The sequence below is a fragment of the Phalangium opilio genome, unplaced genomic scaffold (assembly GCF_054372755.1).
Source record: "Phalangium opilio isolate 3A_F unplaced genomic scaffold, DU_Popi_V2 ptg000042l_1, whole genome shotgun sequence".
In the NCBI taxonomy this organism is placed as follows: domain Eukaryota; kingdom Metazoa; phylum Arthropoda; class Arachnida; order Opiliones; family Phalangiidae; genus Phalangium; species Phalangium opilio.
The window spans coordinates 8,324,929-8,340,129 of NW_028324166.1; the positions used below are offsets into that span (position 1 = coordinate 8,324,929).

Below are 15,201 nucleotides of genomic sequence, written 5' to 3' on the forward strand. Positions count from 1 at the left end.
CCTACTTGTTTCTTTCTATACCACTGAACAGATTCGTATTTCCATTGAAACTTCTAATTACGTATTAAAATAAAATTGAAAAGAAACGCTATGCTTAAAAGGCCTTGAAAACAAAGCCCTCAAACTTGAAAAATCAATGAGATTGAATATATGTATTAAACCTAGAGTTACAATTCAAATCTGCTTGCCGCGAAAACACATTGTTTTTATCAAGCACGTTTATCATAACATGACAGCGCCATCTGTGAGCCTCTAGCGGAACAAATTACAACTTTTATTGGCTTATTTGCAATCAGAAACATCAGAAGGGAATAACCGAGAAGTGAGGCATTAGAGCTATGGTAACGGGAGTCCGACCAACCTCAAGAAAACCCCGAAAACTTTGCGCAACTACACAGCTTTTAACCAATTTACTGCAAATATAGTTCTTTAAGTTCTCCGCGGTATCAGGCGGCCTATTTGTCTGCTAGATTTTCATTCTCCAAAGGCTTAGGGCCGTCGATGTTTCGTTCTTGAAAATTATCTTTATTTTTTAATATTAATTCAGAATAATTAGTTTTTATCTATTTATTACTTTTAAATTATCTGATTTTGGTATGTTCTCAATTCCCGTTCATCTAAATTAATTGTACAGCTTGATTTCGTTTATCAACATGAAATTCGGCCATATTTATCTACTTCAATGTAAAGTTGTAAACAAAACTACATTTTATACGTCAACCGAGACGTCACCTTCTTATCTGACGTCACAGCTACGACAGAAGTTAGATAGCCAATTAGTGAAGGGTAGTTGATTTGAGGTTAGTAAGACTGTTGTTACGAGTGTAAAGCATTATGGAGATATAAAGTGTGTCCCTACTCTCTTATTCCCTTCTGGAAACATTGTTATTATTTTTATTTCATCTCTTTATTAGATTAAAAAGGACTAGAGCTTTAATTTAACTGGCGTATTTTATTTAACACGTTTAAAAAACTATCTTGACAGCTTGTTACGCAGATTATAGAAGCAGACGGTAATAAAAAAGTTCTTCGAGTGATTAATAGGTGGCGCCACCCGTATTTGATAAAGATTCATGCTCGTCAAAACGTGTATCGCGAAACGTCCATCTCGAGATCCCACGTTGTTACTCTAGGTTTAATACATATATTCTATCTCATTGTGAAAAATCTAGAGTCGTTTTAACTATTCGAAATGCATTAGAGGATATTTCCCTTCCCGGTTTAGGCCTATTCTAGCGCGCAATGTTAAGAAAGGAAGGGATTTCGTACGCATGTAGCTACGTTGGAAGGTCGACTTTCTCATGGCAAAACCTAACTACGCCAATACAGCTCAGCTTTTGTAATTAGATATCGCGTTATGGTTTTTTGAGTTATCCTCGTAGCTCAAGGCTGCCTATAAAATGATGAGTATGCTTGCACATACAGTAACCATAAGTTTATAAGATATGTTCCATAAGTATGACACTTCCTATACTTCGTAATGCTAGAGACTTACAGAGACTTAGTTGAAGAACGACAAGCGAGAATTGACTACACTCGTTTAATTTTGCAGTCCATCTTCCCATTTAGTCCGTACTAAACCTTTGACAACGCCTCACCAGGGGTCGCTTTACGAGAATATATGACCTACGTCACTTCATGACAAGCTCTCAGTAAGCAGTGACAAACTTATGGAAAATATCTTATGAACTTGAGTAACGGCTATTTTGTAAACGTAAAATAGAGTAGAGTAACGGCTGTTTTTCTAACGTAAAATAGCGTAGAGTAACGGCTATTTTTTTAAACATACAATAGCATTACCCCTGTTAGGCCACTTCTACTGGTGACGCGAAATATAGTTCGTCCCTCGTGATAAGTTCTGTTCACCTCAGATTATTTTCACCGAGCCTTATCCGGGGAAGAAGAATATACCTGTGTATTTAAAATAATGTTTTGTTTTGTAGTTGTAAGCCTTCTAATAAAGACAATTTTGTCGTCTATTTTCGAAGGAGAATTGTTGACGATATTCCATGTGTGACATTGAACATCTCCCAGAATACCTTTCGATTCGGTAAGGGAGTGACAAGTGTTGCCGCGTTGCGGAATTTATCGAAATTGCTTTCCCAGTTTATTTGTGCCAGAATAAAGTTATATTTTGAATACATAGAGGGCGGCTTAGTCGTCTGACCTACTAAAACAGTGTGAATTATGATTGAACTTTATGGCCTTTGAAGGGAAACATATAGCGATTTCCACTGACTGCACTAGAGCACTCTAAGTGCACTCTCGGCGCGTTTTCGTCCGCCACTGGGAACACGAGTGCAACACTCGCCCAGAATCGCGTTTTCCACTGACCCCCAAAACTGCCCGAGAATTGCTCTTTCGTGCTCTGAAAAATTCGACGGAGCGACGGTGCTCGAGTATGACGTAACAAAATTAAAATGGCGCACCACGCGGTATCTCATAGAAGACAGGCTCTCGCTTATGCTTATTTATTTCTGGAATCATCTTCTGAAAGTTCTGAAGATGAAGAATACGAGGTTTTATCATTACTTTAAAGATATTACGCCTCATCCTAAAACCAATAATTATATCAGAGACGTGGTCGATCATTACTCAAAATAGATTTTTTTGTAAATTAATGGAAATGATAAGTCTATTAATTGGTTTCAGCCCATTTGCGTCAAGATATATACATTTTATTACAATTTCGTCTCCGCACGGCGCCACTTTTGATTATTCAGAGCGCGCTCGGACCTCTCGATCGTGTTCCACTGACGAAACTATTCTCCCCAAAACTCGCTGAGGGCAGTTACGTCATCCTAACCCTGAGAGCACTCTTTGGAGCAGTCAGTGGAAATCGCTAACATACAGCTCGGCATTATCTCAAATTATCCACGGACGTTGTATTTCAAGTCGAATTTTATGAATAATTGAATATTTACTAATTTGCAGATAATGAATAGATAATGCCGAGCTATAGGTAAAAGGGCAATTTTATAAAGATAATGATTTTTCTATCTTTGTTATTTTAAATAAGAAACTGCCTTTTCATGGAATTCCTTTAAATTATATGTTTATTTACAAACTAAAAATTATTTGGAAGCTTTCGGACCGCGGTCCTTCTTCAGACAAGTTTTAAATGTATAATAATTTAATTTTAAATTTACTAGTAACTGTTTTCCAGTTTTTTTCACAGTGATTGATAGTGACATTGTCCCTTGTGTACATCATTTTTTATTTATAATTTTTTTTAATTTTTCTCTATTTTCTTTAACATTAAATCCTCCCCAAATTTAAATTTCCTCTATCAAAAATATATACTGATTCTTCAAACATTTCTTGTACCAGTTTGTCTCCTGACATAAACTTGTGAATTTTAAATTAAATTAGTATAGATTTAAAACTTGGCTAAAGAAGAACCGCTGTCCTAAAGCTCCCAAAATAATTTTTAATTTGTAAAAAAACATATAATGAAGTAGCAGTTTATTATTTAAAATAACAAAGATAGAATTAGAAAAAACACCATGGATCCCAAATTTAATATCTAGGATATTGATTTTCTCTCCATCTCTCTCCTCCAAGGTCTTTGTACCGAATTGTTATTTACTTTCTTAACTCCTACTATAAAATCTTATCTCTCACCTCACCTTGAAATGTTTCAGGAAAATTGAAGGTGTGCTTTTCCGACCGTTTGCTTACGTCATAAGAAATACGGTTTCCCGTGGAGTTAGAGTTACGTCAAAATAGGCGTAACTGTTGGGTGAATAGTGTTTCTCGAAACGGAACAGGCACGGTAAAGGATGATGCCGTTTCATTGTCTCACGCAAGAAGGAAATTCGAACAAAATTCGTGGAAAGGGAAACGTCACGTTTCAGCCATGTTTATTGCATCATAAAAAAGTCGGCTTTCAACCCGCGTGGTTCCGGTTATCTTATAACACAAAAGTTTCGTTTTCTAAAGGCTCTATTTCAGATTTTAGCCACAAATAATTCTACAGATAAAGCTTTTAAAATTAAAGTTGCGAAACTTTGATGGTAAATAGGTTTCGATTTGACCGATGATAACGACATTTGTTAGAAGTATATGTTTAATAAATAATATTTATACAAAAACAAACATACATTTGCTCTGAACTTAAAATACAATGCAATTTCTCACTCAAAGTCTCAAACGCTTAAATAAAGGGACTGAAATTAAGAATTGGTCATCATACAAATGGTAAATTTAAAATAAAAATAAAAATTAAGTGATGAGAACGGGCCACTTCATCGTTATGATAACGTTATCAAAAACTCGAAACTCAATTAAACAGAAAAATAGTTTCATCTATCTATATAAAAAATCCACGAAAACTATTTTTCTGTTTAATTGAGTTTCGAGTTTTTGATAACGTCATCATTTAATCTTATAGAACGATGAAGTGGCCACATCTTACCCATAATCTCTATGAGATGATTGACTATAAAATATCAGACGCTCCCGTTCTCATCACATAATTTTAATTTTAGATTCACACCTTTTAGAAAGTTCCGATGTCCTTATCTGTAACGTTCTTCTCAACATCGGAAATTCTCTGTTTTCAAATCAAAAAGCGATATCTAGTTTACTAGGGAGAAGGTATACATTCGCCACATTTCCAGCTTTATCTCCAGTCCAAACGTAGGTCCGGAGTTAATCCCCGCCCCTAAATTACAACCAGCATCATCTCATTGGTTCTTGAAAACTCGTGCACGCCAGCGCGACGCGAATAACGAAAACAAGGCCGACTATATTAGAAGAGGCCGATGCGCGCTATCTCGGGAGATGGGGAAAGAGCAGTTCCACTGCGTATCGCTAGATGGCGCACTCCGAGATACAAAAGTTTTTAAATCACTGAATTTCGCGCCAAAAGTTTCAGTGTGCAAATAGTATACTGCTTTTTATGCTAAGATTTATTTGATTATATTATTTTTGAATCATAATAAATGGCTTTTAAGCATTAAGGACGTCGTCAGTTAATAATAAATAATAGCAATGCCTAGTTTTCTTATTAATACTAAATTTAATAATACGAAAATTATGAAAACAAATATTTACATTCAGATCAATTTGCAGCCCAATTAATCACATTAGTCAATTTATCACATAAAATTTAATCACGGAGAGATTTCTACTTCTCAAAAAAAGAACCACTTTTAAACTTTTAGCTGGTTTAACAATTATTACTTAAATAAAAAAATGCAGGAAATATTTAGGAGTAAATTTAACTCTTATCACTAAAAATAGGAATATTTGAGCCCTGCTAATGGCTGAAATGAACATCATTTATAAAAACATAGGAACCACTTATATAGTTAAACTTTTAGCTGGTTTAACAATTATCACTTAAAAAATTAATATTAATTAGTTGGTTAAATCACGTTAAATGTAAAAAATAGGAAATCTATAATGTGGTTCTCTGAGCCAAGGCTTAGTGGGGAAAAACCTTGTAAAATTCATTACATTGTGTTTGAAACTAAGTCATCATAATTGAAAACTAAAACAATTTAAAAATTGCAATTTGCAACATAGTTTTTATAAACCAAGGCTTAACATAATTGTGATTTGTGACACTGTTAACTATGCTATAATCTACCTAAATCTCTCTTTTTCAAATGTTTAATTATAAAGGGAATGCTTAAAGGGACACTATTGGCAAAAATTAAGTATTTTTATTTTGATTCCTTATGTTGAAATATGCCGCCTTGAATTGTTTCAGATTTTTGAAGCACTACTTATAGTATTAAACAATAATTGAAGTTTTGTATCCAAAACATGCATTTGAATTTTGGTAAAGCGACCTACCGGCCAATCAGCGCCCGCGATTGATAAGAGGCAATCCCCAAAGATTTTCTCAGTCGAGTCTCATTTACGTCGTCTGCATTAGGTTCGGAAATCTATTCTATATTCTACTTTTCAGAACTCAAAAGAAAGGCGCGGGTTTGATCATTTAACGAATAACGGATAAGGAACATTAATAATTAGCAGGTTTATGTTTTTACATCTCACTTACACTCAATTTTTTCTCTTAAACTTACTATATTGAAATGCAGCGTGTCGTAATTTTGTTCTATATCTGATAATCTGAGTGTCTAGTTGTTAGTCTTAGGAATAGGAAGATCAGTGTCCTTTGTGACGTTCGGGATTGAAAAAATTAAAAAAACCCATCTTTTAAACCTCAGCAGAGTCAATCTACAACACAATTACTAGCGTCCTCAAACTTTAGCAGACGACGGGTCCCGGGGTGTCAATGGTGACGAGGCTACTCTAAAAAAATACTTATTTCCCGCCCTTGGAAACTCAGCTTTTCCTATTTGAAGCAGACAGCATACGACTAAATATTCTCTAAACTTCACGGGATTGGTTGATTTGTCTCTATCCCTAAAGAGGTTTTAATTGGCCGGTAGGTAAGTGTGCTAAAATCGAAACCCATTGCTAAGCCTAACAAATTTTAAAAAATTTAATTTTCATTGAAAAAAATGTTTGAAAAATCAGAAAAAATTAGAGACTTCATATTTAATTAAAACAAACCAGGAAAAAATAAAACACGACACTAAGATTTTCAGCTGAGAGTCTCCCTTTAAAAATTACAAAAGTATGGAGGCTTTTGACCAGTTTACCAGCGGTTTTGTGCGTGATGTTGGTGTTCGAACATTCAAAGAGTGTAAAAATGTTTTGATAAAATGCAAAGTAAGTCACTTCCCAAAATCTCATGAAATGTTTCAAATTAGCTCGTTTTTAATTGAGTTTAAACACAAATTATAGGTAATGCATTCTCAAAGGCTTAGAGAAAAAAGTCTTGAACCATGGGTTGTAATTGACGAAACTGGATCAGTCAAGTCTGGCCATTACACGTGTATGGCAGGGTTAGGAGAGTGTTGCACACACGTGGCAGCACTACTGTTTTATTTAGAATTTGCTGTGCGATTCAGAGAATCCGTAACTGTTACTGGTCAAAAGGCATATTGGGTTGTGCCAGTCACCAAGGAGCCAGCCTATTCACCTGTTAGCCAAATGGATTTAAGTTCCGCTCGAGGCAAGAAAAAGGCGCTTGAGGCTTCAGCCAGTGGAGTTACCCCAACGAAACCCAAGTCAAACGTTCGAATGCCAAAAAAGGAGATAAAAGAATTTAGCCGAGAAGAAGTGCAAGAATTCCATGAAGAAATTTTTACCGAGTCCCCTAATTTGGCAATATTCCGGGTTTTGCCAAAATATCACAAACATTCCATCCCAAAATGCACGGATGAAAAAAAAATATCCAATAATTCTGACAGAACATTTTGAAGAAGACCTAACAAAGCTAAGTTTCAATGAGTTGCTTGCTCATTCAGAGTTAGTTAATATTAATTTCACTCAAGAGCAAGCTAACCGCGTAGAGTTTGAAACGAGAAGTCAATCTAAAAGTAAAAACTGGCATAGGTTTAGATCTGGGCGCATTACAGCGTCGAACTTAAGAAAGGCATGTCATTCGGATCCTGCAATGCCGTCAGTTTCCCTTATTCAAACCATTTGCTATCCTGGAGTCAAAAGTTTTGAAAACGAGGCAACAAGGTGGGGAGTTAAGCATGAAGAAACAGTGAGACAAGAATGTTACAAATATATGAAAGATAGTCATACGAATTTTAAATTAACATGCAGTGGATTAATTCTTCACCCGCTTTACCCCCATCTTGGTGCTTCACCTGACGGCCTGGTTGAATGTGATTGTTGCGGCAAAGGGGTTTTGGAGATTAAGTGCCCCTTTTCTATGAGATTCACGTCTGCAAAAGATGTAAATCCAAAGTCATGTCTAGAAAAAGATGAATGTGGACCTCGCTTAAAAAAAGACCACGATTATTACTATCAAGTTCAATGTCAAATATTCTTGTCAGAAGCTCAGTACGCTGATTTTTGCGTTTGGACGACAGTGGACTTTTTTTATGAACGCATTGAGCGAGATGAAACCTTATGGGACGAATGCAAATTGAAAGTGGAACAATTTTTCAGATGCGCATTGCTACCTGAATTAACTGCTAAATTCTTTACATCAGAAATAACTTCGCTAAATAAAATGCCCAGGATTGAGAAAGCCGAAGGCAATATTCCCCCTTCTAGTCAGATTTTGCCAATTATTTCACGAACAAAGAAGAAAGACCAAGATTTAAACGTTAATAAAGCTGAACTATGGTGCTATTGCCGTAAAGAAGAATCAGGCCAAATGATCCTCTGTGAATATGAAAACTGTGATATCAAGTGGTTTCATATGAAATGCTTAAAGATAAGACAAGTTCCTAAAAGAAAATGGCATTGCCCAGACTGTAGAAAGCTAATTCTTTTAGAAAAGAAAATCGCCAAAAAGCCTGCCAAAAAAAAAGTGACCAAAGTTAAATAGTTCTTATGAAATGTGATATTTTTTATTTTCATGTTAATCAAATAAATGCCATAATCATGATTAAAAACTTGTTACATTTTGGATATAATTTTACACTTTTATTCCATTGGAATGACCGGAGATGTTAGGTTGGTTAAACCACACGCTACTGTTACAATTTTATCAATTGTTGCCATTTTTTCTTTTTCTGACGTTTCGTGAAGAAATTCTATCGGCAAGCTAGATGACAAAATTTTGTATTTTTGTCGTAGTAAACCAATGACACGTTCAACATGAATCCTAACGTTTGCAATTTTTCTGATGCTTTCTACATCTTGGGGTGCTAATTGCTTTACTCCTTTTGTAAATGTTGGAATTTTTATTGTTGCGTAGAACATGCTAACAGAGTCCGCTATATCGAACCCACGATCCGCTAAAACCACATCACCGGGCAAAAGATTTTTGAGAAACCCACAATTTTCCGTTAACATTTTATCGCTGACTCTTCCCCCCCAACCAGTAGAAACAAAGCTAACCGTGCCCTGAGGGGTGATTGCAATTAAATATTTGACAGTATTGTGGTGTTTATAATTTGACCATGTCTCGGCCTTGCTTAAAATATTTGATGGTTTTTCAATGAATATTTCAAAACAATCTATGATTGTCGCGACACATTTGCCAAAATTCTCACGGAAACACATGGGCATTGTGGCTTGAAGAATGTCTCTTTCAGGCCAAACAATGTTGTGTTTCATGAGGTTGTACAATATATATAGGGTGTTGTAAAATATTCTACCAGAAGTTCGGGGGGAGATGTTAAACCTATAACCCAAATCTCGGTTTGTAACAGACAACCTCAACTTCATTAGGGTTAAGATCAATTGTTGAAAACCATCGAGCTTAGCGTTTTTGCCTTTGAATAAGAACGGATCAATTCTTTTTAATATTTTCAAAACTATCCCCTTACATTCTAACCCAGTGAAATATTTTATTTTATCAGTATCTTCACCAAAATAATCTTCAGTGTAACAGTTACTGCCTAATCCCTTTTCTAACGTCTCTATCTTGGATCGTAAACTTTGTAATTCTAACTCTCTAATATTTAGCTTTTCTTTAGCTTCACTTAAATTTGTTGAGGCTTCAGCATATTCTTTCTTAGATTTTTCTAATTCTAAACGTACAGATTCCAGCTCAAACATTTCAGTGATTCGAAATAAGGTTTGTGTACTAGAATTAACACATTCTTCTACAGCTTGTGTTCCTTTGTCCACAGTACTTTGAATATATTGTGTGCTATTGTCCACTACACCTGTAATATATTGGGCGCTACTGTCCATTAAATTTGGAATATACTGGGTGGTTTTGCAATAAACATTCCTAATATACTGGGATGTACTGTCCACATCATTTCTAGTATACTGAGTGCTATTATCCGTAACATTTGGCATGCATTGGTTATTTTTGTCGTTACAACATTTTGAATGCATGTCCTCTGAAATGTTGCTTAAGTTTCGCATTCCAGTTGCAGCTACAGCATCAGGCGACTCATGTAGTGATGACTCGGAACTAAAATCTTATCATAGTTCAAAAAAATTGAATTAAGAATGTGCTCCTTTTCCTCCGATAATAGTTTTCTGAAAATATTACCGATACTCGTAGTTAAAATCCCAGAGTCTTCGTTTTCCATTACAGTACTAGACTCTAATAATAATGGTAAAGGATGATGACTCGTCGTATTGGTAACTGCTTTTAAAGCTGCTCTATTTTTCCTACGCTCATATCTTTTAACTGATTTTTCTATCAAGTCTAGAGGTACACGTGAATTTGATTCCAGACTTAGGTTTGGAATCCAGTCTGGGTTAGTCTGATCAAACAGGGTTGAGGGTGCCCCTATAAATGAAAAATTGTTACAAAAACATCTATATTCGTACAATTGATATATTAATAAATCATTTACCAGAGAAAAAAATGTTTAGAACAGATTCTTGTATGCTCTGTTAATAACAGAGCATACAAGAATTTGTAATTTAATAATAAAATAAAATGCCTAATATTTAGACCGAGAGAGTAAAATTAAAACCATGTTAAGAAACAAACAGTTTTTAAGTTCTAATGGAAACGGTGGAATGATAATAGTTGGTTAAAACTCACTAAGCCTCGGCGACCGTATGGGATCATCGCTTCAACGGCGGATCCGACATCGCCGATGCCCGAAAGCTGCGCCGCGTATAACACGCTCGTAAGCCTTGGCGCCCAATATGGTCTGTAGAATATTATAAACTACCCCAATTTTACGTCTATTAATTGAATTCGATAAAATTTCACCTAGGAAGTACAATTTATACTTTTACAACCATTAATACAACACTGTTTTATTAAAATAAACTCGAATGCCTAACTAGAAAGGTAAAAGCAATGGTTACATAAATATGACTGGCAACAAACATTGTTTCTGCGCATGCTCACCTCTCGAGAATTTTACCCCCTTTTCACCCTCGCTCTAAGTGTGAAAAGGTCTATAGCGTTTTAGCTACGAGTGTGAAAAAACTAACTAGCTTTTACGATTATGATCTTTAAGTGCATCGTTGTGGCTTCTTTAAATATATTGGAAATATTGAGTTTTAAATATAATTCTTCGAGTACCCTTAAGATCTTAATATACCCCAACCGTTGGGTCGTGTCTAGTAAGTTAGAATTCTTGGTAATGTTCTACGTTAGCACATGCGAAACTTACATACGCTCCCCACCACCAACCACACCTAGCTAATACGGAAATCACTTTACTTGACTTGTTTTTTCAAATATATAAGCCAGCTTGTGTAATCCTTGCTCGTTTCGCTGGCAGCCGCAACTAAATCGAGGTAAAATATTCCTTTGAATTTCTCAGCTCTGCATCATAATTACTGAACGTTGATATCAAATATCATAATTCCGTGTCTTAAATAACCGTTTAAATGGTGTTATCCAAGAACTTGTGTTATTTTGTTTTTTGGCATACTCAGCGAATTTTGGTCTTTGAGGTCACTTAAGTTTCTGAAAAAAAATAATAATAATATTAATTATAATAAATAGTGAAAATGCAGTGATCTCGATATGTGGATACTAATTTTAGAGGTAGCAATTTTACCGTGTAATTAATAAGCTATACCGTTTTTCATATTACCAGAAGTAAGATGAGACTAGAAGAACGGTTGGCCCTCTGGTAGCGGTTTCTGAATTTCCCCTCCAAAACGTGAGACGCTCGCGGCGGTAGAGGGCCGAACTAGATTCAAGCACCCGCGCCCGTGTTCCGCAGCTTTAGGTTAAGGGGAAGGGGGTGGGAAATTTTTTTGGAACTCGATCAATTTTTTTCTCTCTAGTGTAGGCACGATGGAAGCCTGCTTAAAATCCTCAAATTTTTTCACTTGTGCCAGGATCTACTACCAATGCTAGAGCTCTTTACTTCTAGTTCCTTATCTTACTGCTGATAATAATCATAATAAATAGTCAAAATGCAGTGATCTCGATATGTGGATACTAATTTTAGAGGTTGCAATTTTACCGAGTAGTTAATAAATTTAGCTATACCGTATATCATATTAAGAGTGTAGCAAACAGTTCTTGACTAAGAAGGGAATAGAATAAAAAAAATAAAATGCATTGCAAATCCACAGCTATCCCGGGGAATTTCACGCTGATTTACTTAATTATGTCCATGTCGTTACGTACACTTTTATTTTGTTTCCTATCGTGTCTTTATCCATTGAGATCGCATTGGGGAGCCTTTTCCGCGGAACAAGCCAGGCTGCAGACGCTCGCCCACGGCTATATAATTTCTCAAAGCAATTGACAGTAATGATAATTATGGTGGGGCTAATGATTTCATCATGGTGCTAGAAAAAGAGAAACACACCACCACGAGCATTTAGAGTGCTCATCCTCGCCTTTATTCTTTCGAAACAAACGAACGCCCTTCATAGTGGAGCGAAGCCTCTTGAATCGTGAATACAACTTGCGAAAAAAAACTCCGCCCACCAAAGTTCGACGGCATTTTATGAATAGAAGAAAAGATTCCGAGAAATTATTTATAGAAGCAAGCTACAGTGAAATTATTGAATAATTAAAAGCAAAATTAAACGCGGAAATAAAAAATAATTTTCGTTTTGGTGTCAATGCGAAGTTAACGGAAATACTTCCTCATATCTAGCCTTAATTGAGTTTTGAAACTAGAGCCTGATGGCCCAGTCTGTACAATGTACACGTAGATCAGTTTGTAGTGTTTTAGGCATTCGTTTTTCTTTTGTTTTTAGGTTTAAATGATAAGTCGTTTTGCTTATCTACACGTGGCTTGGAGTAAAAGAGGTTCACAGAGCCTTGTTGTCCTATTATACTTATTAGGGCTTCAATTTTCACGATTCTGCTCGCCTTACAATGCAAGTTATCTTAAGATTATTTCTGAAGGAAGAGGCAAAGAGGGCGAGATGGAGATGGAGCATAGACGCTGGTGAATTAAAAAGGACCAGAATTGGCTAGCCTGTAACAATACAAATGTTTCTATCTCGAGCAAGATGTTTGTGGTATAAAAAGGTCATCGTCCAAGGTCTTTGGTACCACCAGAAGTAGGATAAGGGACTAGAAGTATCGAGGTAACCAAATTCTTCACTTGGCGAAAGTGAATACTATTGATAACACACCAACAGTTGGCCCTCTGGTAGCGGTGTCTGAATTTGCCCTCCAAAACCTGAGACGCTCGCGGTGGTAGACGGTCGAACTAGATTAAAGCACCCACGCCCGTGTTCCGCGGCTTTGGGTTGAGGGGAAGGGGGTAGGAAATGTTTTTGGAACTCGACCAATTAGTAATGTTTGGACCGTTTCATCTTCTCTTCAACCCTTAGCATCTTATACACGCGCACCATTATGTTTGATGACCTTGAACGAGGATATTGTCTGATCAGTATGCAGAGGGTAAAAAAGGGCATCGTCCAAGGTCTTTGGTAACACGTTATGTTTGGACCTTTTCATGCTCTCTTCAAGCCTTAGCATCTTATACACGCCCACCATTGTGATATTTGTTTCATGACCTTGTACGAGGATATTGCCTGATCGGTATGCAGATTGAAAAAACGCATGCTTTTCTGGTCTTCCGTAATGCACCGTCCATGGATGGAGAAATGAATATAGAATGCTTTACTGCTAAAATGCACTCAATAGCTGGAGCCACGAGAGCGATGAATCTCTAATCTCACCGGGCTTATCTTGTTTATTAAACAAGTTTAGGCCCGGGCAAGATTGAAAACCAGAGAGTGAAAAATAGGCCATCCAACCAATATCCTCAAATCTTCAATTTTCAGTCGAATTAAATTTTATTTCAAGAGTTACAATAAATTCACCTAATCTACCTTATTTTTCCCAAATCAGAGTAGAGACAGAAAATGAGTTTTAGAGTAGTCGCAGATCTAGAATAGTGCTTATTGTTGGAAACTTCCGATGGAATTATTACATGACTTTTGTATTTAGTCGTCTTTTTTAAAAATGATCATGCATAGTAAAGTTTGAAGTTTTCAGGACAATTTACATAAATCTGAATCTATTTCTTTGTTAAAACATAAACTATTTATGATAAAACTAATCAACAGAAACACATTTACGCCCCTTGATAGATGATTACATATAATTGAGCTTTAAAGATTAGAACTTGTTACCAGACACTTCGCTTTCTTGAGCCCGAGGTCAATGTAATAAGATGATTCTGAATTTCTGATACACGTATTGCCATAAGTTTCTTATTAGACTTGAAGTAGGCATGATTGAAAGTCACAACATTAAAAATTTATTATAATTTAACGAAAATGTTTTGGTGGGTTATCCCAATGTTTTTTGCACATTTGCACACCCTAAGAAGGCTCTTAGTTTGACCCGAGCTGTAGTTGTGGGCTTGTGGCTTTCGTTATCGTTAGATTTTAGCTTAAAAGGAACTCGATAGTACCTCAACCCACCCATAGGGGTAACTGAACTCGGTTAGAAGTTTTATTTTAATTAAATTTTTTTTGGTCGCAGCCGGGATTCGAACCTGGGTCGCTCGCGCAGCAGTAAAATACTTTACCATGAGGGCTTGACAGAAATAGCGAGTATAATTCGTTTAATTTATTTCTAAAGGGTCGGGAATGAGGGAGGGCCCTGTTTATTTGTGGGGTCGGATACTTCTGAACTTGTGTCTTTTGGTTTTTATTATATAAAAAAGGACTTGGTTTGCCCAAGCCTAAAAAAAAAAACGATAAGAGTTTTTTCCAGTTGACTGAAGCGCGGATATTTTATTTTTATATATAATTTTAAAGACAATCTGTATTTTACTACTCTTTAATTCAATCTCCTGATTTTACTGGTAATGGATTTATTTCCTATAAATTAATTGAAATAAAATATCTTATCTCAGATTTTTCAACAACAATTCCATTTTCGTAAAAATTTTATCATGAAAAATCTGAGATAATATTTTATTTCAATTAATTTATAGGAAATAAATCCATTACCAGTAAAATCAGGAGATTGAATTAAAGAGTAGTAAAATACAGATTGTCTTTAAAATTATATATAAAAATAAAATATCCGCGCTTCAGTCAACTGGAAAAAACTCTTATCGTTTTTTTTTTTTAGGCTTGGGCAAACCAAGTCCTTTTTTATATAATATCTGTTCCTTCAGTCTTTATTTGTATTAATCTATTATAAAATAATATTTGCCTGAAATGTGAAATTTTTCACTTCTAGGACGAGGTTAAAAATGGTTCTACACTTTTACTAATTCTTATATGATACGGCTCACAATTCGTTTTAGAACCCGAGCTTTATAGTCAACTTCAAAACAAACCTGCCAC

General features: G+C 35.7%; 1 protein-coding gene and 1 pseudogene across 3 annotated transcripts; one reads left to right on the forward strand and one right to left on the reverse strand.

The window, feature by feature from the left end:
• The first annotated feature begins 6,610 nt into the window (after positions 1 to 6,610).
• LOC149678974 (uncharacterized) lies at positions 6,611 to 8,371 on the forward strand (annotated as a pseudogene).
• Positions 8,371 to 12,723, reverse strand: LOC149678975 (uncharacterized). 3 transcript variants are annotated; one of them, XM_089836807.1, is made up of 4 exons: positions 11,514 to 12,723; positions 11,135 to 11,383; positions 9,998 to 10,240; positions 8,371 to 9,923 (listed from the first exon to the last, which is right to left on the reverse strand). In XM_089836807.1, exons 3-4 carry the CDS (start codon positions 10,035 to 10,037, stop codon positions 8,470 to 8,472), a joined length of 1,494 nt encoding a protein of 497 aa, XP_089692933.1. In that variant the 5' UTR covers positions 10,038 to 10,240; positions 11,135 to 11,383; positions 11,514 to 12,723; the 3' UTR covers positions 8,371 to 8,469. The 3 variants fall into 3 exon arrangements, with proteins under 3 accessions (XP_089692933.1, XP_089692932.1, XP_089692931.1); XM_089836806.1 differs by having other exon boundaries at positions 9,998 to 10,675; XM_089836805.1 differs by lacking the exons at positions 11,135 to 11,383; positions 11,514 to 12,723 and adding an exon at positions 10,502 to 10,685.
• Between the last annotated feature and the right edge of the window lie 2,478 nt (positions 12,724 to 15,201).

Coding starts and splice junctions, on each gene's coding strand:
- LOC149678975 (XM_089836807.1), bottom strand. CDS start 10,037: ATGGAAAACGAAGACTCTGGGATTTTAACTACGAGTATCG. Junction 9,924..9,997: donor GATTTTAACTACGAGTATCG/GTAATATTTTCA, acceptor AACTATGATAAG/ATTTTAGTTCCGAGTCATCA.